Source organism: Pochonia chlamydosporia, chromosome 1 (genome assembly GCF_001653235.2).
Source record: "Pochonia chlamydosporia 170 chromosome 1, whole genome shotgun sequence".
NCBI classification, from domain to species: Eukaryota; Fungi; Ascomycota; class Sordariomycetes; order Hypocreales; family Clavicipitaceae; genus Pochonia; species Pochonia chlamydosporia.
The window spans coordinates 1,300,594-1,326,276 of NC_035790.1; the positions used below are offsets into that span (position 1 = coordinate 1,300,594).

Genomic DNA, 25,683 nt, shown 5'->3' on the forward strand with positions numbered 1-25,683 from the left:
GCTGTGGTTGTTGACCTGACCGCCTATTATTACCGTGTTCCATGAAGCGTCTGCTCGATATGTAGCATGGAGTAGGAGTTGGGCTCTTTGACAGGATATATTCTGTTCAGTCCCTTCAATGTTTCTTGCCGACTGGCACCCCCTTGGCTTGCAGCACCGACCGCACTTTTTCCTGCTGCATCATTCCATCTTTTGCATGATTTCTGCACCCGCAATTGCCATTTCAATCTCGCCTTGATTGATCGGGAGGGTCAAGGCTCCGGAAGTCTGGGGTACTTTGTGCTTGAACTCTTTGCTCTCTCTGTCTCATCTTGAACACTGCTATCTTGCTCGTCCGTTTTAATTTGGATTGTGACGACGTCAGTGCCTATCCACTCTGCCATTCATAACACTGCCATCACCTCACGCTGGGCTAGTCAGTTCGTCAGTCCGTCTGGTCCGCTCTTTTTCTCTGTGACAGAATCTCCACCACCACGTCCAACGACCCACGGACCCGTCACTCGCTCAGGCTGGGATCCGGCAGAAAACACGGCCATTTCACCCACGCAATTACCCTCGTTGGTTTTGCGAGATGCCCCGGAATCGCCTACAGAAACGAGACTTTGCTATTCATCGAGACGCTGCGCACGGTACGGTTGGCTCCCCCTTCTCTTGTCATATCCGCGCTCCCGAACCCTGCCTTTCTTTAGAGTAGTGTCTCGGTTGGGTCAATGTCACTTCAGCCTCAGCTTGCCTTGCCTTGCAAAGAACGAAGGCGCTTTGTGTGCCACTTCACTTTTTGTTTTGGTTTCTCTTTCTTGTAGCGGCTGTCCTCTGCAACAAGATTGTATTGTCTTCGACAATTTGCTAATTCATCCATTGATCGCTTGCAGCTCAGAAACCCGCGCCCCATGAACCAGAGCTAGATGATTCCTCGACAAAGACCCTCACGCCAGCCTCGACTGGTACTATAAACAGTATGACGACGGCACGTCCGGCGAGTAACGCTGCAAAGCACGCTCTTGCAAGGTCAGCTACCATTCGCAGCGTTCCCAGCTTCGATGGCTCCGAATCTAGTCCAGACAGCAAACGCAGTACCCTTTCCAGCAGCGTCAATTCCACAGCCAGCGCCACCTCAACCATGCCAGGCGCCGGTGCCCAACAAGACAAGACCCCAACGACGGCCAAATTAAGGCAGGACAGCGGAAGCGACACGACGCCGTCAAGATGGCATGGCAACGGTGTGCGGGCGATCGAGCCGTCGCTTCCTCACGACTCATCAATAATATCGGAAGAAGGGGAAAACGGACAATGGGACTCGACGATTGGGAAAGCTGGGCTGGGAAAGACGGGCCGAGTCATCAACAAGCTTGTTAGCGACAATGACGCCCTAAAGCGAGATATTCAGATTGAGCGGCTGCGTGCGGAGGAGGCCAAGCAGTCGGCCAAATTGCTGGAGGACAAGATGGAGCGAATGATGAATGAGTATGAGGGCCGATTGCTAGAAGCGAATGTTACAAAGACGTTGCTGGCTCGAAAGGAACGCCAAGTAGAGTCATTAACGGGCACGGTGGAATTAGAGAAGAGGAAGACACAGGCAGCACAGGAGAGCGAAAGAAGTTGGAAAGAAGAGCTAGACAAGGTGAAAAACGAATCCAAGGTCCGGGTCGAAGAGGCAACTAGCTATGCGCAGTTGATGGAGGGTCGATACAACGCCATCTCCTCTCACTGGCGGGATCAAGGCGAGGAGGTGAAGCGCGCCATGTCCAAGATGAAGGGGGAAATTACGACTATTGTCGACGAACGCATATCCGACGATGAAAAGATTTCAACGCTAAGAGACTTGTGCGAGCAACAAGACAACAATATCAAAGAACTCAGGAGGGAAAAGGAAGAGATTGCTCGCCTATTCGAGGAGTATAAGAGGACTCAAGAAGAGGACCTCCGAGATATCAAGACCAATGCGAGCAGGAGACAAGAAGAGCAAGAGAAGCAACTGGACGAGGCGAGAGAGGCCTTGCACAAGCTGAAATGGGCTTTGAACGTCAAACAAAACGTCAAGGACGCGCAATAGGGGACAGTGACTCTACTCCTCGACAACAGCTACTCAACGTGGATGCTGCCTCAAATCCAGCAACCACGGCCACAAACTTTTACCTTGCTCTTATCGTCAAGCCACTCGTCACTGGCGGGTCCAGACGAAACGACAAATCCGAATCCTAGACTGACACTCATCTACTTTTACAACTCCTTTCATTGCATTTAATTCACCACCGGCATAGACGAATACATCAACGACAAAAGTTGATCGCTACGGAATAGGATATGACCACCCCCCAGTGTTTACACTTATGTGAAACCTATAAAGAGGGGGGGAAATATAATGAGGCGCTTGGCGGCTTTTACTTTTTGTTCTTTTCTGTCCTTCACTCATAAGGGTCACCTATTGCCCTGGCCCCTTTTTTTCACAAATGGATGCGCATATTTATTTTTTGCATCCTACGTCGCGGAGTTTATTTTTTCTGACTTGGTCTTTTTGGTGTCATTTAGTTTTCAGGACACGAGCATCGCATCACCCTGCACAGTAGGGAAGATGATGCATGGAAAGCAATAGGACTAGCGAGCGGAAGAAAGGATACATTGATGATTAAACAAACACAAGATGGGACGGGCATCATATAGGCCCCCAGTTATTTTTTATCAGCTTTTCTAAACTATCCTTGGGAAACAATCCAGATACCCCTTCTAGTTGACTATGAATACATTGTGTGTTTGGTTAACATTCTGTGGCCTACCTTGGTAGGTAGAGAGTAGTGACCGGAGGAGAGTGTCCATGTGACGGGTGAATGGTGAATGGCAGGATGAAAACGAGTTGTTGTTATTGTTGGTGCTTGCCGGGCAGTTGCAGCTGGCTGCCACCTGCCACCTGGACGTGTTGACACTCTTGACAGGTTTTCTCCCCTTCTCCCCTCAACTTTGTTTTTCTTCTTCATTTTTTTCACTTTCAGCAGAGAAACCAGAAGATCGACCTTAAGACGAACTCTTGGATTCTCATTTCCCAGGTAAGTTTTCTGGTGTTGCATAGGGGAGGTTGATACTGACTGTTGGTTACATCCTCAGGTTTGAAACGCAGATCGATTTACCTTCTTTTTTCCCTTTTCGTCTTTTCCGTCTTCTTCTCCTTCTCCTTCTTCTTCTTCCTCTTCCTTTTCGTCGTCGTCGTCGTTGTCGTCGTTGTCGTCGTTGTCGTCGTTGTCGTCGTCTTCGTCGTCTTCGTCTCTCTTCGTCTTCGCTCTTCCAATCTTCTCCCACTCCCTCGTGTATTGTGGAGGTGAGCCAGGTTGAGGCTGGCTCGGTTACCTTTACATGTGAGTATTTTTGATGATGTGAATGTTTGTTACTGACGATCCTGAATGTGTCAGGCAGATCTTGTTGTCGATTCATCACGTCGTTTCGTATTGGGTGACTTCTTCCACAACTACACCTGCAGTACTCGTCCTGAACCAGCTAGACGAAGCAAGTAAGTAGTTATGTGATTCACAGCAGGAGCCCTTGATGACTTATAGGATGTAGATTGATTTCGTTGCATCTTTGTGGTCGCCATACCAACTCGAGCGGCTGCATCACACATCCAATGGTGTTGGGCAACTTCTATCTGCGGAGTTGTAGACATTTGTTTGCGTAACCAAGAGGAAGGAGAGCCACATTAGCGAGAACGCTGGATGATTCCAGGTGAGTCCGTACTTTAGTTTCTTAAACACTGTTACTTTAGAAGACACCCACGTACCTGTTGCTTGACAGTTTGCTGATATAGTGCTAGCCGTGGTCATTAGTTGCTGTCTCATCTTTCCGTCAACAGCCCAGTTGACCGTACAAGCAGCAGAATGTCATCGGATTCAGCCACATCTGTGGCCCTATCGCCCTCAGTAGAATTCTACATTGCCTCCAACCCACCCCTGACACCAATTGGCGTCAAGCAGGTCATGGAGTGGATTAAGCAACGCAATACTGAGGTAGGCTGAAATGACTCGAGTGTTGGTAAGGATGGGGTTGAATAATGGCTAATTGGTAACAGCATCTCATCTTTGACATCTTGTACGAACCAGAGGTGCCATGGTTCAAGATTCTGACACCTGTTCCGTGGCAGGCTAAGGCTACAGCTCTTGTCAAGGACTGTCTATCGAAGATTGTAGACGACAGCTGGGCTGTTGACCAGCTCCCGGAGGACCTAGGGACCGGCATTCTTTTGGATATCGTTCCTGCTCCACCTCTTACTTCCTGGGCTGCTCTTTCGTTATCAACAGAGATATACGAATTGTGTTTTGATGAGTTTAAATATCCTCAAGATATGAAAGACCTTAGTTTCAAACACAAATGGAAGGTCCTTGTAACCGAACCAAGGTTTACGATTGACTCACTCCTTGCATTCCCCTCAGAATGGCATCAACTTGGGTTTCCTGCGGATATGCAAGCGCTACAGAGACTGCTACACTGCTATATGTCGCACAATATAGCGAAAACAACTATTTACCTTGGCAGTAGCGCGGGGCAGCACATTATCACCAGGGCGGTCAAAGTTCTGAATACACTCTTACAGTGCGCTGTGAGTACATGTGGCACCCCGTGATTGCAGGCGTCAATGGCTAACGTATGTCTTATTAGATCGCTATTTCTGATCACAAATATCATCTGATACACGTTGGGAACCAAGGCGACATGAGATTTACCTACAAATATCTAACTCAAATTGGACATTTCAGGACGACGTATCCTCCCCTTCCCAGCAGCCCGGATGAGTTTGTACGGCTTGAAACTGCTGTAACAATTCAAACGGTCAGCATGAAGAAGAATAGCTGGAAGTGCGATGCAACAAAGTACCCTTCTAGGGGTGAGCTTCGAAATGACGCTGTCAAAGAATTTAGCGCATTTGAAGGATACCAGTATAGGGATAAAACAGCCAGCTCTATCGCAGCTTTGATGGAGGAAGCAGAGCGGCTTATCCTCAAAAGTGAAGAAAAAGCCAAGGGTAATGCAGTTCAAAGCTCAGCGTCCACTTCCGAAAGCGATTCAAAGTCGTCAGGCGGGAGCACAGCTCCTACTGAAAACATGGCTCATGAGCATAGCCCCCCAGACCCAGAGACACCTCATAGTCCTTTGCCCGGACTACCCAACCCGCGGGCTATTTCCAACTTTATAGAGTCGGATGACCTTATTTGCTTCGACGAATCTACTAGCCCTTTTGAAAAAGATGCGTCAAACGAACCCCAGGCAAGCTTGTTGGATGACATCTTGCCTTCGGACTCTGGCGTGCCGTCACGCACAACCAGTGAGATCACGACCACAACGACCCCAATGGTAATGGAAGCCTAAAATCTCTCAAATTTTCATGACGTAACTGACATTGCTCTCAGGAAGAGAACCTTTACAACCAATCTTTGCCAAACCTGCTCCCTCAAAACACCAACGTTCTAGCACCAGGTTTCCAACACGGTATAATGTCGTCAATGAGCCAGCAGCAAAGAAAGGGAGGCACACAACATCTTTGGGAAGCACATATCAAGTCCCTGGTGTCAATGGCTCAATATGTTCCAGGTCATGTCGGAATTCAAACTAAGTTTGGCCGCTTTTACGTGACAAACCTTCGCGCCTCCGATGTTGATGATGGGCGAGGCCCATACCGTAAAATGACTGACATCATTGAGGGTTTAGAAGCAGCAACATTGACTGGCAATCTGCGCTACTCGACAATTCTTTCCAATATTGGGCCAGATGCCGACGCAATCGTCGGTGCCTCAGCACCCATTCCAAAGTGGCAGGGGCCAGAACTTGATGTTGTGTATCAAGTTGAGTGCGAATTCGATGACGAGAGATTCTTCGTTGAAATAGACGCTGAAACCTTCAACTACACCTGTCGTGGGCCAGAACTTGAGATTGGCTCCGTCTTTGTGCACTGCCCTCAGCACGCGTGGGACTTCAAGGTGTGTGTAGATAGTTCAGAGAACTTGGATGCCTCCTTGATACATAGAACCTTTGGGAAGATTATTGCCACTTCTCTTCATGTTCTGTAAGTTGTCACCACAAATTTGTCCTCCATTGACACCAAATTGCTAACCTCTTTCTGTAGCACCGCTCCAGATGGCAACAAGATGCTTGACCTCATTGCCGATACTAAATTGGGGCTTTCAATCAAAGGAGTGACTGTACGACATGTGGCACGCTATTTCAACGTTGCGATTAGAGATAGTGTGCTGTCTATTACCATGATACACAAATTATCACCTGCAAGTATCAAGAATAATCGCGGAAGATGGGTCAGGCGTGACTTGCCAGCTCGTGCTGATCCCCAGTCCTGGTACGAAGCACACATTTCCTCATTGGAAATGGAGAGAGTTTTAGGAGAAAATGGCTCTGTTCCTTTGGGAAGTCGGTCAACCTGGAGCGCTGACGATCTCGAATCGCATGGCCTTTTCTTTAGTCTGTACGAACCGGCGGCAAAGATGATTCCTGATCTGGACCGCATTGGACAATACAACGACAACAAACAATCAGAAGCTAAGCTACATTTTGTTGACTCAGTCGTGGAGCACCATAAACGAAACGGCCCAAGGGAGGTGTTTTGGTAAATTGATAGTTGAATCGCCGGGATGACTGATGTGATTGGACGTCAGTTGATTGTCGAACACTTATTATTGATATTATTCCGCCGTATTGTAGGGCGTTGGTTTTTGCTGGGGTGTGTTGGCTGGTCCTATGATGCGTCGGACCAGGAAAGAGGGATCATAGCTCACGTCAAATGATGAAGGGGTCCAAAGGTTTTGTGGGTGGTGGTGCATTGCTATTAAAGTGGGGGAACTGAATTGGCTTTGAGAACTATCACCAATCGAAGGGGTTGACAGCTCATTTCGACATTGCTGTTGCTCATATTAGGTACCCTACTACATATATCTAGAGTGGGGGGTCAAAAGTATTTAAACAAGAACAAAGTATCGAATATCGCGTTGTGTGCTGGGGGGTGTTGAGCTGTGTTAGTGTATACTTGAATATGTCCAAATACTTTCAACCACAGACAGTAGTATGCATATTTCACCGGCAACTTTACTTCCGACACATTGGAATAATGGCAGCATTTCGAGGGGTTACGAAGCGAGATCCTTGACACAAACCCAGTCGCTTACATATACGGCTGAGACGGACCAGTGCGTTGCCGATCTAGTGCTTCTGCTCTCAAGATGGGGTAGGAGATTAGCCAGAGTCGGTCTTGCTGCTTCCTTGCTGTAACGCTGTTATTCTCACACTTGAATGGCAATCATGATGCTGCTGGCATGGGCAGTACTTCTCGTGCTCGGCGCTGTGGCCTTTGTCATGCGTTTGAACCAGGCGATGAAGCGGACTCCGCCCGAAGGACTCAAACACATGGCCAAGCTGTTAACCCGGGAATCTATCCGCAGCATCAATGCAAAAGTCAAGTCTCAAGGCGTAAATTTCCGGAAGAATCGCCCACCAAGACTGAATAGAAGATATATCATTGTTGGCGGCTCTGGTTGGATACCTTTGTGTGTCGTTTGAAGTCCCGTTGGCTGACTTTGTCAAACATAGGATTTGTCGGCACTCAGATGGCCCTGGATTTGCTGGATGACGGAACGTCAGCGGCAGCAATCCGCCTGATAGACATCCGGACCCCGGTCCGGGAAGAATTCGCAAATGGGAAAGCTTCCCAAGTATCGTTTGTCCAAGCAGACATTACATCTGAGACATCAACTACAGCGGCTTTTGAGACGCCATGGCCAGCGTCGGTGGCTTCCCTGCCACTTACAGTCTTTCACACGGCGGCCGTGATTCGGCCGTATGAACGACACGAGGTGTTCTACGCGCGCAGCTCGCGGGTGAATGTTGTTGGGACGGCAAACTCCCTCTCTGCGGCGCGGAGAGCCGGCGCCAGTGTATTCATCTACACGTCTAGTGCTCATGTTGCTGGCTCCCCTGTGGGATGGTTCTTCCCGCTGTGGTGGCGCCAGCCTCGCAATTTTGCACAGGCCCTCACGGAGGAGGACTTCTTCAAGCCTCTCAGGCAGGCGTCCGGGTTCCCCAGTAACTATGCCCGGAGTAAGGCTGAGGCGGAGAGGTTAGTATGCGGCGCGGACTCGGATTCCTTTCGGACGGGATGCATTCGTCCTGGCAGCGGGGTCTACGGGGATAAGGACGACCTTATTATCGGGAGGATGCTGAGGCTTGGTCGTGTGCCTACGTTTTCGGCGGCATGGGTGCAGAATTGGGTTCACGTGCGGAACGTGTCGGCTGGGCATGTCCTTCTCGAGAGGCAGCTTCTGGGGAATAACGCAGACAAGGTTAGAGCGAGGCCGTTTGTGGTGACGGACGGGGAGGCCATCCGTTTTGAGGACATGTACACGGTGTTGGATGAGGTGAGTGTTTCGGGGTTGAGGGTGGACTATCCGCCGCCGGTGGTGCTGCTGCTGCTGTCGTATGTGGTGGAGGCGTATTGTGTGCTTTTGGAGAGGGTTCCTGCGCTGAAGGGACTCGGGTTGAGGGAGCTCCGGGATCCGGTGTGTTTGTTTCAGCCGGCGATTGTGGACTCGACGGTCACGCAGGTTGTTGATGATGGGGATGCGAGGAGGTGGTTGGGGTATGAGAGTGCCTGTGGGACGGTGGAGGGGCTTTGTGTTTTGGTGGGAGAGTGGAATGGCTGGGTTGAGAGGGGGGTGTCTAAAGTTTGAGGAAGTTGAAGGGCTTGTGAGGTTGGATGGTGAAGTTGTTGATGGTGTTGAGAAGTGGTGATGGTGACATTGAATTTGAGGTTTGGTGTGGAGGCCTTGGCGGTGAAGTCTGGTTTGGGGGCTATGGTTATGAAAGATGAGTAACAGGCGGATTGGATATTCATATAGTGCTTGACGGCCGTAGTTGATGCGAACTGAATCGATGCCATGGTGTATTTTGAGTCGGTGTGGAGTCTGATATTCTTGGGAGAAGTTGGCAGGACGGAACATGTCTTCGTCAAACTCGGCAGTGACTTGTGTATCAGGCACTACTATTTTGCGCACGTGTAGTTCTTTTGAGTACGAAGAATCCTGTTGTGACCTCGGTCGAATTTAAACCAATAAAAGACTGGTACTTACGATATAAGCTTTACAACCGTGGCTACTGTCGACAGGCTACTCTTTGAGGATGAGCAGCGCATGGCAATGGAATCGGAATGAAGAGTGAGTAGTGCGAACATTGTAGATGTATGTAAGCTACGGGTTATGCGATTCAAGGAACATATATGTCTTAAATGTCGTGGCTAGTGAAAACGTAGAGTACTTTGAGTGGCGGCGGCTCTACCAGAGGATGGATGCTTGTTGATCAGTCTATTTTGGTAGCTTTGCATATTTTGGATGAACGATTTAATGATATGGTAAGATGTGTTCTTTATGGTGGGATCCCTGAAAAAAAGAACAATTTTCGAGAAGACATGTAACTTGTCTGTTGACCTTCTAAAGACGTCATAGGTATTTAGACACCAGACTTCTAGGTAGGTACCGCAACGTCTCACGCTGTTTATTTACGTATGGCACCAGACGGTACTGTAAGTCGGATATGCCGATGGAGTGGGATGTGATGGTCAACATTAATGGTTGCTGAAGAATTATACCAACTGGGTTGCTGTACGTTTCCAGCATCACCAGTAGTCTTACTGCATGGGGTTTACCGCCCACAATGCCCGTTTCATGCGTGTTGAACTTTGCCCAAGCACCCCAACAGGCATACAAGCCCATGTCACATCCAAGGTTCAGTAGTTGTCCTAAATCCAACGTCACGGCCATCAGTCATATCCAAGCCACGAGCATGTTGCTTGTGAAGTTGCTCGTGATGACTTCACAAGCTCAACGGACTCAGCTACCAAATCCAGCCAAGTTGATCAGCCCATGGCCGCCAACAGACGAGGGAGTTCCGGCCCGCTGGTGCGACGCTGCAAGCCGCTGCACACCATTTTCTTGCACCAATCGGCCAATAGATGGCGGGAAGGATGCAGCTGTTCCTTGGCGCGTCATGATGCACATGGATGGGGTTTTGCCGGGTTCAAGGTGATGGCGACGGGACGATTGCCTTTTAATTCGATCCGGAAAATGAAAACCAGGGCAGCGCCATGCCGCATGGTAATGAGTCGGATCATGCATCACATCTAGCAAACAGGGCGAGTTTCCCTCTTTAAATGTTTTTATACAGAACATAGGTAGATGGTTGACGTCCTATTCGGGACTGGCTGATTCACGCTCGATTTGGCAAAGACCACTTAAGTAGCTCCCCGAGTTGGCTGCCCTCCATGTTCGTTTTCGTGTTCGCATCGTCGACGAATTGTAGAACGACCAACCCGAGAGGACAACATGTTGATGGAGGTGCGACTATTTGGGGCGGTGTAACTGGACTTCTGTTCTCAACTTTGAAAGGCAGTTGCTGCATCACGAGACGCTCCGAACAATTTTGGTTTTGGGCTATGATCCCTGGCGGCTTGCTCTTTCGGGCCTTTGCGTCGGAGTTGCTGGCGAATCCTGTGGTGAAGATGGACTGTAGACTAGCAGGGCTGATGGAATCGGCGGCGCCTTGGGGGGAAATTACAACCTTGGACGGACGAAAGAGTGGAAAGTACATTCTGGACGAATCATGTTGCTGTCGATTGTTAGAGCCCCTTGTATGGGCTAGATGCCGAGCTGGATTGAAGATGATGGATGCCATGGCGCCGTCCTTTGCCAATTTCTTGACACGGCGTCTGCATCGGACGCCGGCCCGTGGGGTGAGAGTTGACATTGCTTTCATGGATAGGACAAAATATTGGGGCAGGGTCTTTGATTCACGTCATTGGACGAGCCGCAAGAGCCGTTGGATGACGATGGGCAGGCAGGCTCGGCAAATGGGCATGGGTGAGGCATGGGCAGTCATGACGCGGTCGTGGTTGTGGTTGTGGTCGTGGTCGAGATGCGCCATGCCGCAGGAAGGGTTCTTGGGTTCTCGAGCTGAGATGGGGGGATGGTGTCGAGGGATTGGCTTCGATGTGCAGATGGTGACTAAAGAAAGTAAAGTGAGTGACGGACACAGAGAGCGTGATGGACATGTGAGACTCAAATGGAGGTTGGTCTTGGCCTTGGTCTTGGTCTTGGTCCACTCTATGCTTCGGAGACGGAGACGAGATTGGCATGGTTGGAGACAGGAGGAATACTTGAGGCATGTCGGAAGACGATCCATATGTGGGATAATCAGACGGCTGAATACTGCAACTTACGAGTTGATGTGAAGGAAGATTTTGGTCAACACTAAATGACTGAGATGTTGAGAGACTCTCCATCAGTCTGGTTGACATCTTGACGTCTGGTGGCATACCTGTAGGAAATTGCCATCATGGCATCGTCCCTGGCTGGGCGTGCTTGATCGCGGTAGAGGCATCACTTGTCTAATTCGAGTGATGCCTCATGATTGATTGCCGTCGATCCACATTTGGCGGGGGCCAGTCGCTTTCAATTATTGACTGGCTTGACAGATCAATTGATCTCAACTTGGTCTGGTCTGGTAGCCCAGAGGCTGGCAAAGCTGGCTGCATCAGCTTGACTTATTTGAGCCGTCCGCCCCTGTGCGGACATCAATAAGGGACCCTGACTGGACCGACAGACTCGACTGGACTCGACTCGGGCCAGCACCAGAGCACCAGACTGGACTGGACATCATTTGATGGACATTGGACTAACTGCACCAACTTAAACATCCCCAGTCCCCATATTTTTTAGTCTACGCCTGCGTCTGCGAATAATCCATCGCACATCCTCGTCGACTTGCTGCTCTCCTCGCAGAGCCAAACCTCACCCTCCCTTCCCACTCCTTTTCTATTTTTTTCTTCCTTTCCCTAGAATAACCATGCGCTTCTTTTCCTCTTCCTGACAATCGGATTTCGACAGCTCGAAAACCTTTGCGCAAGCGCATCTCACCACACGCGCATCCCGTCATCATGGGCCTTGGAATTCTCGAGGCCCCGGGCCACGAAAGGGTCCCAGGTACGTGGCACCGGCTTTGAACTCGACTTCATCACAAACAACCGAAGTTGCACAGCATCATCACACTATCACACACGTGGCACCAAAGAAACAGACCACTCAACTAATCGTGCTTGTCTCAGGTACCACGAGATACTTTGACGACCCGACACGTCCCCAAGAAGTCAACGATAATGAACACCACTTGAAACACGACCCCGTCTCCAAGATCATTCTCGTCCCTCAGCCGTCCGACGACCCTAATGACCCCCTCAATTGGCCCATATGGAAACGCGATCTCATCACCTTTACTCTGTGCTTCGCCGCCATCTTGGCCACTGCCCTCGGTGCCATTCTCGCTTCAAACACCCTCGTCATTTCCGCCTACTTCAGTGCCACTCTACCGAACACCGCCGCCTTGACCGGCTACTACCTACTCGGAGCCGGCTGTGCTGCCATCTTCTTCGTTCCGTCGGGTCGTATCTGGGGCAAGCGCCATTTGTTCCTGATAGGCATCATCTTCGTCATCTTTTCGAGCGCATGGGGTGGTGCCACGGGTAACTTTCCTCCAAAGTCCATAGATGCACCTTTTGGTCAATCGCATGAGCAAAAGGTTCATTATGATAGCTTGGCTGCGGCCAGAGCCTTCCAGGGTATTGGGGCGGCGCCCTTTGAAAGTCTCCTCAATGCCGCTGTCGGCGATTTGTACTGCGTCCATCAGCGCGGTATTCGCATGGCCTTTACCAACTTAGCCGTCTTTGGAGGCGCCTTCTTCACTCCAGTTGTTGTAGGCAAGATCACGCACACCATCGGATGGCAGTGGACTTTTTACCTCGTTGCCATCTTCTCGGCCGTCACCTTTCCGGCCGTCTTCCTGTTTTGCCCTGAGACCGCCTATAGACGCGAGGCGAAACTCAACATTGACAGCGTGGTAGAGGAAGAGAAGCTGAATCCTTCTACCGGCACACCCAACTCAACTGCTCCTCAACCCATTGAACCTCCTCGAGCACGCGGATTCGTCCTCTTCCCGAAGTCTTCAGCAATGCAGCCAATCGGCAACGCCAACACCCCGACCAAAACCTTTGTCGAGTCAATGTCTCTTTTTGACGGCAGAAAGACACACGAACGCTACTGGGTCCTGTTTCTCCGACCCTTCCCGCTAATCCTGAATCCCGCCTTTATCTGGGGCTGCCTCATCCAAGGCGCCATGATCGGATGGACAATCTTCATCGGTGTCATTATCGCCGTCGTCTTCATCGGACCCCCTTTCTTCTGGGGCGAAGAACGAGCCGGCTACACTTACACCGCACCCTTTGTAGGCGCCCTCGTTGGCTTTTTAATCTCTGGCCTCCTAGCAGACACATCCGCCAAGTTCCTGACAAAACGCAATAACGGCATCTACGAGCCTGAATTCCGACTCATCCTCGTTATCCCCATGCTCATCGCCGCCGGCGTCGGACTCTACGGCTTCGGCATCACCGCCAACTCTCTCCTCTCCGGAAAATACTCCTACATTGTGCCGCTCGTCTTTTTCGCCTTTGAAGTCGGTGGCATGGTCATCGGCACTGTCGCAAGCTCACTCTACATAGTCGACGCATACCGTACGTTATTTTTCCCTCTCACTAAACATTATTCGTAACTAACACGCCATAGGGGACTTGACCATTGAAGGATTCACCCTCATGATCATCTTTAAAAACATTTTCAGTTTTGTGCTCACTTTTTATGCGTACGATTGGGTTATTGGCGGTGGATTCGAGACTGTCTTTCTGATTGTGGCTTCTATCCAAATGGGCATTTGTCTCCTTAGCGTGCCGCTGTGTAAGTTTACCCCCTTGAGCGTGAGGTACCTTTGCTGATTGGTGTAGATGTGTTTGGGAAGCGGATTAGAGCGTTTTATGCGCGCAATGACCTTTTGGCGCTGACGAGGCTTCGGTGATTGTATACCCTAATGAAGATTGTGTGGAATAGTTGGGAGTTGGGTCGTGCTTATGTATATAATTGGGCATTTTGATGCAATTGCAGCATAATGGTGGGAGTATGAGACATGAAGGCTGGTTTTCGGTCGGGGTAGAAACTAGCTCGGGAACTAATATTGATTCACTGGTAGTCCCTATGGCATGCATCTTTGTTCGCATACTTCGTCTCATTATCCTATCTGGTATCTACTATGTACAAAGCCGCACTGCGTTGCTGGCCCTCGAGACCTATCCTTCTCATGGATGATATGCATTTTTTCGTGGTTGGCCGTGAAATCATTTACATGATGTACAGTTACATTATGTACATGATGGTCTTTTTTTGAGAATTTTTCAAAATCGCTTTTTGGTATCCCGTCCCTGCTCTGATTCAGAGTAAAAGTGAAGAGCTAAAAAAAAAACAAAATGTACAGACGAATGATGGCGGTTTAAACAAGTTACTGGCCCTTGACACCAGCAGTCTCGGGGCCATTGCTGGCTCTTGCGAGGGTAGACTTCTTGACGAGGCGGAGGCCACCGAGGAGGATGACGGCAGCCTGGAGGCCAAGAATGACGACGAGGGTAACGAGGGCGCCGATGACGCCGGCAACGGGCTTGGAGACGCCATTGTCGGAAGAGTCGTTGGACTTGGTGGACGCACCGTCGCCACCGGAGGTGGTGGAGTTGGCGGCACAGGCGCCGCTGGAGCTGCCGCAGAGAGTGCACCAGTGCTTGGTGTCGGTAATGGCGAACTTGTTCATGCCGGCCTTGAAGTCGTTCCAGGAGAGGGAGTTCTTGTCCTGGCCGAAAAGGGGGAATGGCTTGAGCTCGTTGTTGGCAGCGGTGCCGTTGGCGAAGAAGAAGCGGACGCTGATGTCGTCGGCGGTGGGCTTGGCGGCTGTGCTGGTGGTGTACAGCTCAAAGGTCATGGAGGAGGCGTAGTCGACGATGCCGTAGAAGTCCTGGCTGGCCTTGGGGAGCTGGGCGAGACCGAAGAAGGCCATGAAGGTGCCATAGGCGCCGAACTGAGCGTTGAACTTGGCGGCTCCCTTGGTGCCGTCCACAACTGCCTGGAGGGAGTCGAGGATTTGGCCGCCCAGGACGGAGCCGGCAATTGCACGGACGGGCTCACTGGCGTTGTAGGCCAGGTTCCACTCGTGGATAGAGGCCAGGTTGAAGAGACGGTCAAAAGTCTGGTTGGTGATCAAGTTGCCAGAGGGGATCGAAGAGTTGTGAATCTTGGCGACGTTGATGTAGTCCCAGACTGCGTGTAAGTTAGTATGTTGAACTTGCAGGGCCCTTCTTTACGTCATGTTTAAGGGATGAGAGTGGGAATACATACTGGTATAGCCGTTCTTGAAGTTGGCAGCATCCTTGTTGTAGGTGGTGCTGATAACAGGCACGATGCTCTGATACAAGTCCATGGACTCGTCGTAGGTCTTCTTGTAGTCAGAAGAGGTGAAGTAGCTGTTGGAGCTCGCCACACCGTTGTCACAGCCACTGCCGCCCTGCAGCCAGCCCTGGTTCTCGGCTTTATTGGCTGTGGCAGCATCACTGATGGCGTTGACAGGAATATACTGATATCCGCCGAGAGGTCCCTCAACCTTGGTTCCATTGGCAAGAGTCTCGGTCTTGCCAGTAGGAGGGTACAGGCCCTGGAGGAAAGTCAAGGCCGAGTTGTGCAGGACAGCATCCTGGGGTGCGGTGACCTGCAGCTGAGACAAGATTGGGTTGTCGCTGCTGACGCCAGAGATGCGGACCGAAGCATCAGACTGGACATAGCGCTTCCGGTAGAAGGATCCGGATGAGTAAACCTCCTCAGCGCCAAGGGCAGTCAGGTTCACGGGAGTCCAAGCCTTGGCAGTGCGATCTCCATGTCGGTGGAAGATGTAGACGCCCAAGACACGCTCGTCGGCAGCAGAGACAAGCGTGGTGGCGGCGGCAGCCGACAGGGCAACCAGAAGCTTGGATTGCATTGTACTCTTGGCGACGGTAACAGTGTGGGTGGTGAGGGGTGGTGGCTCTGATTGTTCTTCTTGTCTTGGCTCAACACGCTTGTGGTGATGGCTGAATCAAAAGTCTCGCAAGATCCAATGGATATCGCAGAGCAGAGGAGAGCTAGAAATAATGTTCAGGGAAAGAAACCAAGGGAAGAAGAGAAAAAGGTTCGCAAAGGATCTCAGCGGAAGAAGCTCTTCATATATAGCTCCATCAGAAGGCGTGGGAAATACCAGGTTCGGTCAGTGAGGGGCTTTTGGAAGCTCAACTTCAATGTAGTCTCGAGATGGCATGGCGCGCCGCGGGACGGGCAAGCAGTCTGGCCAGTTGAGGCACCAGGACCAGGCTAGAGAAGCATGTTGAACCCTCCTGGCAAACCAGAGGCCACAAAATGCCACAGCTGGGCCATTACAGGGTCGCACTTGCCTTCATTTGGAGCTCTTTCCCCGCCTGTAAATCCGTGATGGATGCTGCAAGTCCTGCAGCTGCTCCGATGATCCAGTCTTGTTCAACTTGACTGTGATAATATCCCTGCCGCCCGAAGAAACCACACCAGATTTCACAACGGACTAGGCCAATGCATGCCAGCCGCCAGTGGCAATTATTGGGGCACCAGACTCGTCTAACGACCTCTTGATAATCAACTCTGAATTTCTTCAGCTCCATCACATCTTGACCCCCGCCACCCAGCGAGGGTCCGAAGCTTGCATGCTCTGTCTGTCCCAGTCACCAGGCTCTTCTCAATTGCAGCATCCATTGACGCTGAACTACTTTCTAGAGTCTCCTTTCAGTCACTGTTTCCAAAATTCATGACTCTCCCATTCCGAATATTCTTCTTCGGTCCCAATTCAGCCGATGACTGACAAACGATCATGCAAAGTGGCTCACCTCCAAAGCCAAGGCTTGTTCATGGTCAAGAACTTTGTCGACTCCACCTTGCCGAAAGGCGTGCCAGGAATCAGCATCCACGAGGTGACTCGCCCACACATTCTGTGGAGACAATCAAAGAAGAAATCTCCCCATTTGAAACTGGACCGATTCAGACAAGAGGTTGGAGATGAACAAACTGGCAAGGGATTGACTTTTTCTCTCTAGCTGTTTTACTTCCAGCCTGCAACAAGGCCAGCAACGAAATCAAAACGCCACGTTGATTGTGGCGGTCCAATCCGCGGAACCAATTCATGAAGCCTGCATCTCCGGAGGTTTCCATCAACAACAGATAGGAAATGCTGTTTTTCAGATAACGGAATGACATGATATGACAGCCCACAACAGCCAGAATGACTAGTAAAACAGGAGAGAATCATTCGAACAGTTCTTGGGGAAATCAATCTTTCCTTTTTCTAACACTGCCGTTGCCCTCAGGACTTTTACCATCAACAGCTGTACACCTGTGCCTGCTGCTCGAGATTTATTCTTCGCCACTGCAGGAGAACGGCGACAGCCGCCGACTGCGCCGATGTTTGGGCGGGTCGGTGCCGCTCCACGACATGGAACCCGGAGTAAGGCTGCTTGTCCCACATTATTCCACCAGACCTTGTCTCGACAACCAATTTCCTTCAACAAAAACAGCCCTGAAATGGTCCTGGTCAATCGGCGACGTGCGTGAACGTTGGAAACAATTCACAACTCACTCTTGTTTCCATTTGTGGCTTGAGTCCTGGATTAGTATGGAAAGGTGAACATCCATTGAACGAATCATAGGTATCTCAATCCCACACCACCTTGACCAAAACGTACATGCCAAACGTCAACTAGAAGCGAAACGTGGAGAAATACCTGCAGAACCGCTTTGCCGACATGTAGCGTGCATATAGTTTTCCTGGTAAATTGGGGGAAACAAAATCTCTCGGGTATGGGTGCCGGACGAGTTTCGTGGGTTGAGTCGCCTCCAGATATTGAAGTTACGTAGCGATGAAACTAGTTTGGTTTTGTTTCATCCTTGCAATTATTTGGTGCTTTATCCCAAACTGGATTGTTTGGAACTTCATTATCATAGTGCCAAATATAGACCTGGCAGGCTTCAGCAGCCCCAACCATGGTTCGGTGATCGTCAAGTTTGCCGTAAACTGTGCTGAGTCGTATTGCTACATATTTTTCACAATGCAACCGCCCGCTTCTCTAAGTTAATCCCACAGCCGAGTCAATCTGCCTGTCTCGCCATTGCAAGCCCCGTTTCCGGCACCGGTCACGGAACTTCGGGCAACGGAGCTGGTAACAAGTCTGATTCATCTCGCATTTCCCTGTACTGTTCCTTGCTCCCAACAAAGGCTTTGTCTATGGCTTTCTTGACGGAGTTTTCACGTTGTCGGTGCTGCATCCCAAGTCAGGCTTGTGGAAGTTTGGCAATGAAACGGAACATGCCGCATGTTTTGATATTCTGAATCAGGATGGCTGTTTTACACTTCTTCGACGCTGGATATGACAAGACTATGTATTACAACTTGACCTTGGGCTCCACGCCGTCGGGTAGCAAGAAATCAGGATACTTCAGGTTCTCGCCACCCATGGCAACACCACCCTGTCTTCTCCAAGAACCACCGTCCACAACCAACACATGTCCGTTTACGTGAGAACCAGCAGAGCTAAATAGGTACACCGTAGCATCGGCGATATCCTTGACGGTTCCCAGACGACCCGTAGGGATAGACCGGGAGTGATGTTTGAGCGCAGCGGCATCGCTGGTCAGGAGACGAGCAGCGCCTTCGGTTTCGGCAATGGCCCCAGGGGAAATGACGTTGCTCGTGACGCCGCGGGGTCCGTATTCCAGGGCTACAGAGGCCATAAGGGAGTCGACGGATGCTTTCGCCGCGGCGACGTGGCCCTGCATGGGCATGCCGGTGTAGTGGAAGGTGGCGGAGACGTAGATGATGCGTGCGTCAGAGCTCTCGAGGAGGTATGGCATAGTAGCTTTGATGGTGTTGAAGGTACCGAGGACGTCGATGTCCATTACGGCTTTGAAGGCGTTGGAGCTCATGCCTTCCATGGAGACAATGAAGTTACCGGCTGCTCCGGCACTGTTGGGTCGTTAGCTTTGGTTCTGGCATCAGCAGATGAGGCGCATATGAGAACTGTTGAAATGTCGTGGTAGTTGGCTCAAGAGCGGGAGGCTCAACACGCCGGTCTACAATTCATCTTGTGTAGTTCCGTGGGTATGCGTCCGCATTCTGATGGAGTTGATATGGATATTCTTACATGACAAAGTCAATGCCGCCGAGCTCCTTCGCACATCTGGCAGCCGCGTCTTTGAGGTTCTCGACCTACGCCGGGGTTAGAAACACTTAAAACAAGATAGCCTAATGGGTGAATAGAAGTGAAGTGGAAAAGAAAAGGTAATAGCAGAGAAGATCGAGATCATCGTTTGGGCATCCAGGAGGCACAACTCAAGCGCGACGCTCTCTCGACACACAACCAAATATGCTTGAAAAGCTCACCTTGCGGACATCACATCCTCCAATGCCAATAACCTTTGCGCCGGGACGAACCGTCGCAATATCTCTGGCCGCTTCTTCCGTCTTCTCAACGTTTCGCCCAATGATGCACGCGTTGGCACCTAGACGGACCAACGCCCTAGTCTGCATACTACAGATGGTCCCGGCGCCGCCAGTTACAAAGACGACACGTCCCTCTGTTACGCAAAAGCTCGCCGTCAGCAAAGACATTTCAGTAATTTCATTTTGGTTCACCGCGCCACGTTGTACAGCGTGAGACTCCACGCGAGCGATATTACCCAGCTAGCTGAACAGGGAGAACCAATGGCAGGCAAAGGGGACGTACTGAACAGGTCATCTCGCCAGATAGGGCTGAGATAATGCGACTCGGGGTAAGGCATGTTGTGGGGTGTTGAAGTTGCGAAACAATGACGTCCGTGTGCAGGAAAGAAAAAAGGGGATGAGTTGGCCGTTACAAGCGAGATGAGACTCCTGGATTTGTCGTTATTTGTCTTGGTTCTCCGTGGATTATTGAGTTGGCTGGCTATTACGTGGCTAGCAGCGCTGTCGGATCAGTTGAAGCCTGGTTGAATCCTCCAACGGTCTTTGAGATCCGGTAGGACGGTATATATTTACAAAAACGATGTCGTAGGATTAGATATGTCTCCAAAAAGTCCGTCCTAATAGCCCGGACTTCGCTTCGTCTGGGGTTGGCGTCGCTTGGATGCGAATGCGATGTGCCTCGGCCCGGTCGGTGGGAAGTGGAGATAATTTGCCTGGGGAAGAACGATTCTCGGCCTATGAGATGTGCTGGGTGGATTGTCGCAGTTGGAAGCTCCTGCCCTGACACCTGTCTGCTATCCAGGAGAGACCAATGGATGCGCTGCAGTACAAAGGGTCCAACACCCAACGAAGGAGCTTGTGATTTGAGCTCCCCAGCCCGGAAGGTGCGATTGATTGAGGGGTCGGGTAACTACCAGACATGTACTTGATGAGGGGCGGCTTCTCCAGCTCCATGAATTCCTTCATCTCGGACAGTCAACCGCGCATGAGCTGGGAGCCCGGAGTATCACATCATCATCACCGACCGTGCTGGCTGCTTCGCGTTTTCCTTCTGCGACAATGAGTACCATGGTCTTGCTGTCTCATGAGTAAGACCAATATCCAAGCGCTCGCTCATTGTCAATGCCGTCGGAGCTGGATGCTCTTCCCGAGCCACATTGTTTTTCGCCTCGAGTCCACTCCCCAAAGGGTCCGTGAGCGTCTCCATTCACCAACCTTTTTGGACGTGACCAACGCACATGCCTACTGCTGGTGAATGAGGAGAAAATACGAGAGAGGAAGGGCGGCCCAGCAGCTTGTTTCGCAGAGGGATAGCATCGACACCAAACTGCCTGCAGCCGAAGATACTGCTCGACGCATCCAGGATCTCGTCTACATCGTCAACACCACGTATCCACCCTGTTCTGCCAAAAGAAAACAAAAAGTCAAGTTAGACTTGGCGATTGACTACGATAGACTGCGATATGCCCTCCAGCACATCTTTCATTTGGCGGACTGACATACTGCTCGCAAGCTGGGATATGGAACCAAAGTCGTCTATGTTTGAGTGTGGCTCTGCGCAGTGAATCGGCGACAGGAGTTTCCTCATTGGGAGCTAAGCCAACGCCTATCTGGACTTAGCCTCGACAAATAAACTTTATGTCTGGTATCATTTCTGTACACTACACAGAAATTGATGCTACCTTGGAGGTGGTACACATCTAGTTCCCGTCGGTAGCCCGTCGGAAAGATCTCCAGCAAAATGTCAAAGTTATGGACCAGTCACTAGGCATATCCAGAATTTGTCTGGCTTCGTCCAGACGAGGCTAATTCCGGTACATCATCTGCCACTCACTCGCGTATTCCCAACTTTTGTTACCGTACTCCGTATTTGGTTGAAAGACAACGGAGACATTTTTACTGGTCCAATTACGAGCACACAGACATGTTGGGCCATATTTTTATTCCAGCTGACCGTGACCAAAGACAAACCCCCCGACATAATAGCAGTCTACTTTTTCAGTGCGTGTCTGTCGATCTTTGACTTAGCTGGTTGTCTTGCTCGAACCTTTGTCAGCAGTCCACAACTTGAGACAAGGCATTTGAGTTTGGACAGCATGGCCACTCACTACATGATGCAGTTTCCCAAACCTGGTATCATAAAGGTTCTTACAACACCGCGGCAGCCGACCATGTCTTTGTTTTGGCCTTTCTAGGCCCTGGGATTTCTCGGGGAATGGCATATCAGAACTAATACGTCTGTTCCGACATGTTCAATAAGGTCTGTAACTGGTTCCCTTGCTTTGACAAGCTTCTGAGCTTCAGACGATCCAACATTCAACGGCGCACGGCCGTTCTACTACCCCGGAACATTTCCTACTTCCAAATTCCACCAGTCAAATAGATTTCTGTTTCGTCAACTGAGAGAAACTCGCATTAGAATGAAACCACCCCAGGGGTAGGAACATTGACAGCTCCAGCAACGGCCAACCAGCAAACGTGATGTGCTTCGATGATACCATTGAATGCGGTCAACGACTGTTTGCCACCACCGACGTCTTCTCGTAGCGACATGCAATGTCCTTTCCAGCAGTCATACACTACTCTATCCTGCCACCAGAATCCAGAAGGTATCGAGTAATGGGTTTTTGTGCAGCTGGTTATTTCTTCTCCGTGATATTACCTTAGGCATCCTCATTTCTGCTAGGGCTCTCTAGATTTTGTCGTTCTGATGAACCCTTCTCACTCGCTCTTTGCCAGCATCCCACAATCCGGCATACTACTCACCTTGAGGGCTCCAAGGTCAGACTGCCTGCATTACCAACGGAGATGTCGCCGGGGCTGGGATTGAGAGGCGTCACAGGTATGTTGGAGGAATCTGTCAAGGGCGATCATACATGGTTTCAACAGTCACAATTTTGACCATCCGACTATAAAATGATCAAGTTAAGTAGCATCCCGTCAAGATCTCGGTGCTTCCGGCCCGGTAAAATAACACAAAATGTTATGATGGCCGCCCCCCAATGCCGAATGGATCGACAAGCCACCATCATTCGCAGAAGCAAGCCTAGCCCCCATTCATCGGGGGCCAGGGGTCCTTGATACCACTAGTATCAAATGCTGGACTTATGATGGCTCGCAGGTTGCTTTGCTTGTCACCCCTTTGGCTGTCAGGTGCTGCGAGACAGCGAGGTAAATCCCAATTTTCTTCAGCTTTGGTCCGAACATCAGACGTCAAGAATCACAGCCGAGGGGTATGTGGTTACGAAAAGCACAGGTCCCCATCGTGTAAAGTTCATGCGCCTACGCCAATTCGTGCGGCTCGATGTAATTCGAAACGACCTCCCCGTCGTCACCGGCCTGGTCATGGAAAGCGGTCAAAACATGATCTCTTACAGAGAGCAGGCTTCGAGATTCATCGGGTACAACCCCTGGTTGGGAAGAGCGTCTTGTCTTTCGGCCATGTAATTTGCACAGCTGGAAAACTATAAGGAGCCTTGGCAATGTCGTCGATCAGACTGCGAACGGGCAGCAATGCACCCGTGTGTGCAATATGTGCCTTACTTTTAATTTACCAAATGAGACCGCGCGTGCATGATTGCGTTTGTTACCCTGCTCTCGCGTGGGGGCATGGTTGCAGAATCAATGTACTTGGTAAATCAGTCGTGGCTTTCAACGTACACAACTGAAAGAGAGTTCAATATTTACAAGCATAATCCCTTCCCACCCTCATCTACTCCTGGGAAATGCGTGGTCTAAGGTACCGTTTCCGGCTATTGTCCTTCTTTCTTGTCCTACTCAATTCTAAACGGCAGGCCGATGAATAACTTCATACTAACTCCTATTTGACGCTGGACTGACCCACACTATGCAAAGATGGGGTAAATGTCAAACCTAACCCTCATTCTGGTCCTGGGTTCTGTACCCCAAAGGGCCGTGCCCCAGATGACTTGTAACATGAGATTTGCGCCACTTGCTTCCAAGCCTTTGATGGGCATGGGCGTGGGCGTGGGCGTGGGCGTGGGCGTGGGCGTGGCTTTCGTTTCGGTGCCAAGGTCAAGTAAGCCCTTTTCGCTCAATCTCTACCCGAAGCACTTTGCACGCTGTGAAGGTTTATTGTAAGTCGACACTCACCCGACACGGCAGTTCTGGCTGTAGCGTGCAGATGCCAAGTTATCTGATTGCCCTTAGTGTACAACATTGCCGAAATAGCTTGCGGATAGATTTCAAGTCAGTCGTCGTTGCTCTCAAAAAGCTGACACAGGTCACTGACATGCGCTTTGGTCCCACAACTGTATTTCCGGCTCTGCGCAAGATGCATCGGATAAGAAAGAACAGGCGCTTCTATTAAATTACTATGCTATTATATGTCTGATCGCCTTCCCGGTACCGTGTGTCGAAGAAAGAAAGCTCCAAAACTCCATTGCTTGCCGATATCAAATCCCAGGAAAACATTCATGTCCTCAGTTGGTGCGGATATGGCCGACCAATTCTCCCACAACCGCGAGACTTCTCATCTGTTCAGTGAATCCCCTTCTCCTCCTGACATATGAGGAATGTGAAATTTTGGTTGCAACATTTTTGATGCATAGTTGCCAATGTTTACCAGCAATCCCAGAGTCCAGGTGCCCTGATGGACAGTGCAGTGATGGTGAAACATCTTGTACTCAACTCCAATTGAAACCCAGGCAAAAAGTGAAGAGTTATAGGGTCCCGGCCAAAACATCTGGCCTAGTTGCCAGTGGTGTCGTGATATGAACATTTCGTCCTTGCTGGCCTTCGAACATGTACGTTGTAAAGGCAGTGCACCAAGTTTTGAACCGCAACGTAAGGAATTCGATCCTTCGAGCGATTCCGGGACGATTGTTCGACCAACTTGGATGTATCGAGGGTGAGCTCATACCACTCATCCACAACATAATGGGCAACTCTCAGGAAGAACGATGAATCGCTCATGCGGCCCCATGGGACACGAGCGATCCCGACTTCCATCTGTCGACGTGCTGCAAAAGTGAGCCCCAGGGTCGGTGCAAGACGTGTAAATGTAGTAATTCTTTGTAAAATTGCACATTTCGAAGGGCAGCGTAATCGAAGGACGATGTGGGAGCCGATGAGGACAAGAGCTTGAAACTTGAGAGCCGTAATCTGATGCGGCCAAATAAAACCTTGACTGTGTGCTAGCAGTGCCAAAATTGAGTTGGGTTGAGAAACTGGAGAGGTAAAGTATAAGTTATATAGAGAAACATGTAGCCAAGTGATGAGAAGCTAAAGCCAAACAGAATCTAGCGGGTGGATCACGGAAGTGACATATATCATACGTTGGCTTGGTAAATGTCCGTTGTGATAACACACTATGCTATAGGCGTCTGGCTCAATAGCTCCAACTTTGCCGAGAGTATTGCCACGGTTGAGTGGGGCTATGAGGTAGAGAAAATGAATGTGATGCGAGAGAGGCCGAGTCTGAGGTGAGAAGGACGTGCGGATATATATTGAGAAAGGCCCTTGGTGTTATACTACATGGGGGGAAAGACTATGAATGTGATGATGGCGCGGAATCAGCATCCGGACATCATGACAGGGAACTTGCTTGAGACCATTCACTGCCATGTCTAGGAAGCGTTGGGTTAGTGTCGCCATCCTAGTTACACGGAGGGGTGAGTTTGTGTCCAAGACTAAGAAGAAACATGTGTGATATCTACCTAGTAAAAACACAACGTAAAACAAGCGCTCAAGAGGATAAACAAGAATGCTGGTTAGGACCTCCTCGTCCCGCCCTTTGGTGGGACATAGGTTGATTGGCCTTGGTTCCCAAGTTCCGAGCGGTCAACGTGCGGACGATGTAGTAGATTGGCCAAGGGGTCCAAGGGGAGAAAAAAAAAATCAAACCACTAATAAAGGCGTCGGTTGATGACAGTGCGCAGGAGAAGGGGGCGGCGTTTGAGTCGGTTAAAGCATGCTGGAGCCTGCAAACCTTCAAGGGAGCTCATATGCTCTCCAAAGGTCGGGTGGAAATGTACTCCATACTTTCGGAGTACATTGCAACGATGGAGTGCATGCCCGCAAGCCACTCCCTCCTCCACAAAGCTACTCATGCAGGAGCCTGGCATTCTGCCCATGATGGTACCTGGTGCAGTGGTGCCAGGACGAGACTTCGATTTGAGTCAAAGCGACAGGTGGCTCCCAGGGGGTGAGTGAACAGTTCCTTGTGGGTGTGTGGACATGGACGATTGAAGGAGCTGCAAGCTCTGAGCAGCATTTGCC

General features: G+C 50.4%; 8 protein-coding genes across 8 annotated transcripts; 5 read left to right on the forward strand and 3 right to left on the reverse strand.

Moving 5' to 3' along the window:
* Positions 1-958: 958 nt before the first annotated feature.
* On the forward strand, positions 959-2,053 carry VFPPC_00298 (hypothetical protein; the record flags this gene model as incomplete). The annotated part of the gene is made up of 1 exon (XM_018280345.1): positions 959-2,053. One exon carries the CDS (start codon positions 959-961, stop codon positions 2,051-2,053), a length of 1,095 nt encoding a protein of 364 aa, XP_018148371.1.
* Positions 2,054-3,095: 1,042 nt separating this feature from the next.
* Positions 3,096-3,423, reverse strand: VFPPC_15098 (sporozoite p67 surface antigen domain-containing protein; the record flags this gene model as incomplete). The annotated part of the gene is made up of 2 exons (XM_018292851.1): positions 3,096-3,326; positions 3,385-3,423. The coding sequence occupies 2 exons, from the start codon at positions 3,421-3,423 to the stop codon at positions 3,096-3,098; spliced, it is 270 nt and encodes an 89-aa protein (XP_018148372.1).
* A 440-nt stretch (positions 3,424-3,863) lies between these two features.
* On the forward strand, positions 3,864-6,602 carry VFPPC_00299 (hypothetical protein; the record flags this gene model as incomplete). The annotated part of the gene is made up of 5 exons (XM_018280346.1): positions 3,864-3,992; positions 4,055-4,582; positions 4,642-5,334; positions 5,391-6,043; positions 6,104-6,602. The coding sequence occupies 5 exons, from the start codon at positions 3,864-3,866 to the stop codon at positions 6,600-6,602; spliced, it is 2,502 nt and encodes an 833-aa protein (XP_018148373.1).
* A 3,695-nt stretch (positions 6,603-10,297) lies between these two features.
* Positions 10,298-11,263, forward strand: VFPPC_00302 (hypothetical protein; the record flags this gene model as incomplete). The annotated part of the gene is made up of 1 exon (XM_018280348.1): positions 10,298-11,263. One exon carries the CDS (start codon positions 10,298-10,300, stop codon positions 11,261-11,263), a length of 966 nt encoding a protein of 321 aa, XP_018148375.1.
* A 705-nt stretch (positions 11,264-11,968) lies between these two features.
* VFPPC_00303 (MFS transporter) lies at positions 11,969-13,932 on the forward strand (the record flags this gene model as incomplete). The annotated part of the gene is made up of 4 exons (XM_018280349.1): positions 11,969-12,014; positions 12,137-13,594; positions 13,647-13,814; positions 13,862-13,932. 4 exons carry the CDS (start codon positions 11,969-11,971, stop codon positions 13,930-13,932), a joined length of 1,743 nt encoding a protein of 580 aa, XP_018148376.1.
* Positions 13,933-14,409: 477 nt separating this feature from the next.
* Positions 14,410-15,927, reverse strand: VFPPC_00304 (histidine acid phosphatase; the record flags this gene model as incomplete). Its single annotated transcript, XM_018280350.1, has 2 exons — positions 14,410-15,215; positions 15,294-15,927. 2 exons carry the CDS (start codon positions 15,925-15,927, stop codon positions 14,410-14,412), a joined length of 1,440 nt encoding a protein of 479 aa, XP_018148377.1.
* A 2,459-nt stretch (positions 15,928-18,386) lies between these two features.
* Positions 18,387-19,781, reverse strand: VFPPC_15099 (sporulation protein SPS19; the record flags this gene model as incomplete). The annotated part of the gene is made up of 4 exons (XM_018292852.1): positions 18,387-18,966; positions 19,145-19,209; positions 19,384-19,577; positions 19,727-19,781. The coding sequence occupies 4 exons, from the start codon at positions 19,779-19,781 to the stop codon at positions 18,387-18,389; spliced, it is 894 nt and encodes a 297-aa protein (XP_018148378.1).
* A 2,153-nt stretch (positions 19,782-21,934) lies between these two features.
* Positions 21,935-22,344, forward strand: VFPPC_15100 (hypothetical protein; the record flags this gene model as incomplete). The annotated part of the gene is made up of 2 exons (XM_018292853.1): positions 21,935-22,034; positions 22,130-22,344. 2 exons carry the CDS (start codon positions 21,935-21,937, stop codon positions 22,342-22,344), a joined length of 315 nt encoding a protein of 104 aa, XP_018148379.1.
* Between the last annotated feature and the right edge of the window lie 3,339 nt (positions 22,345-25,683).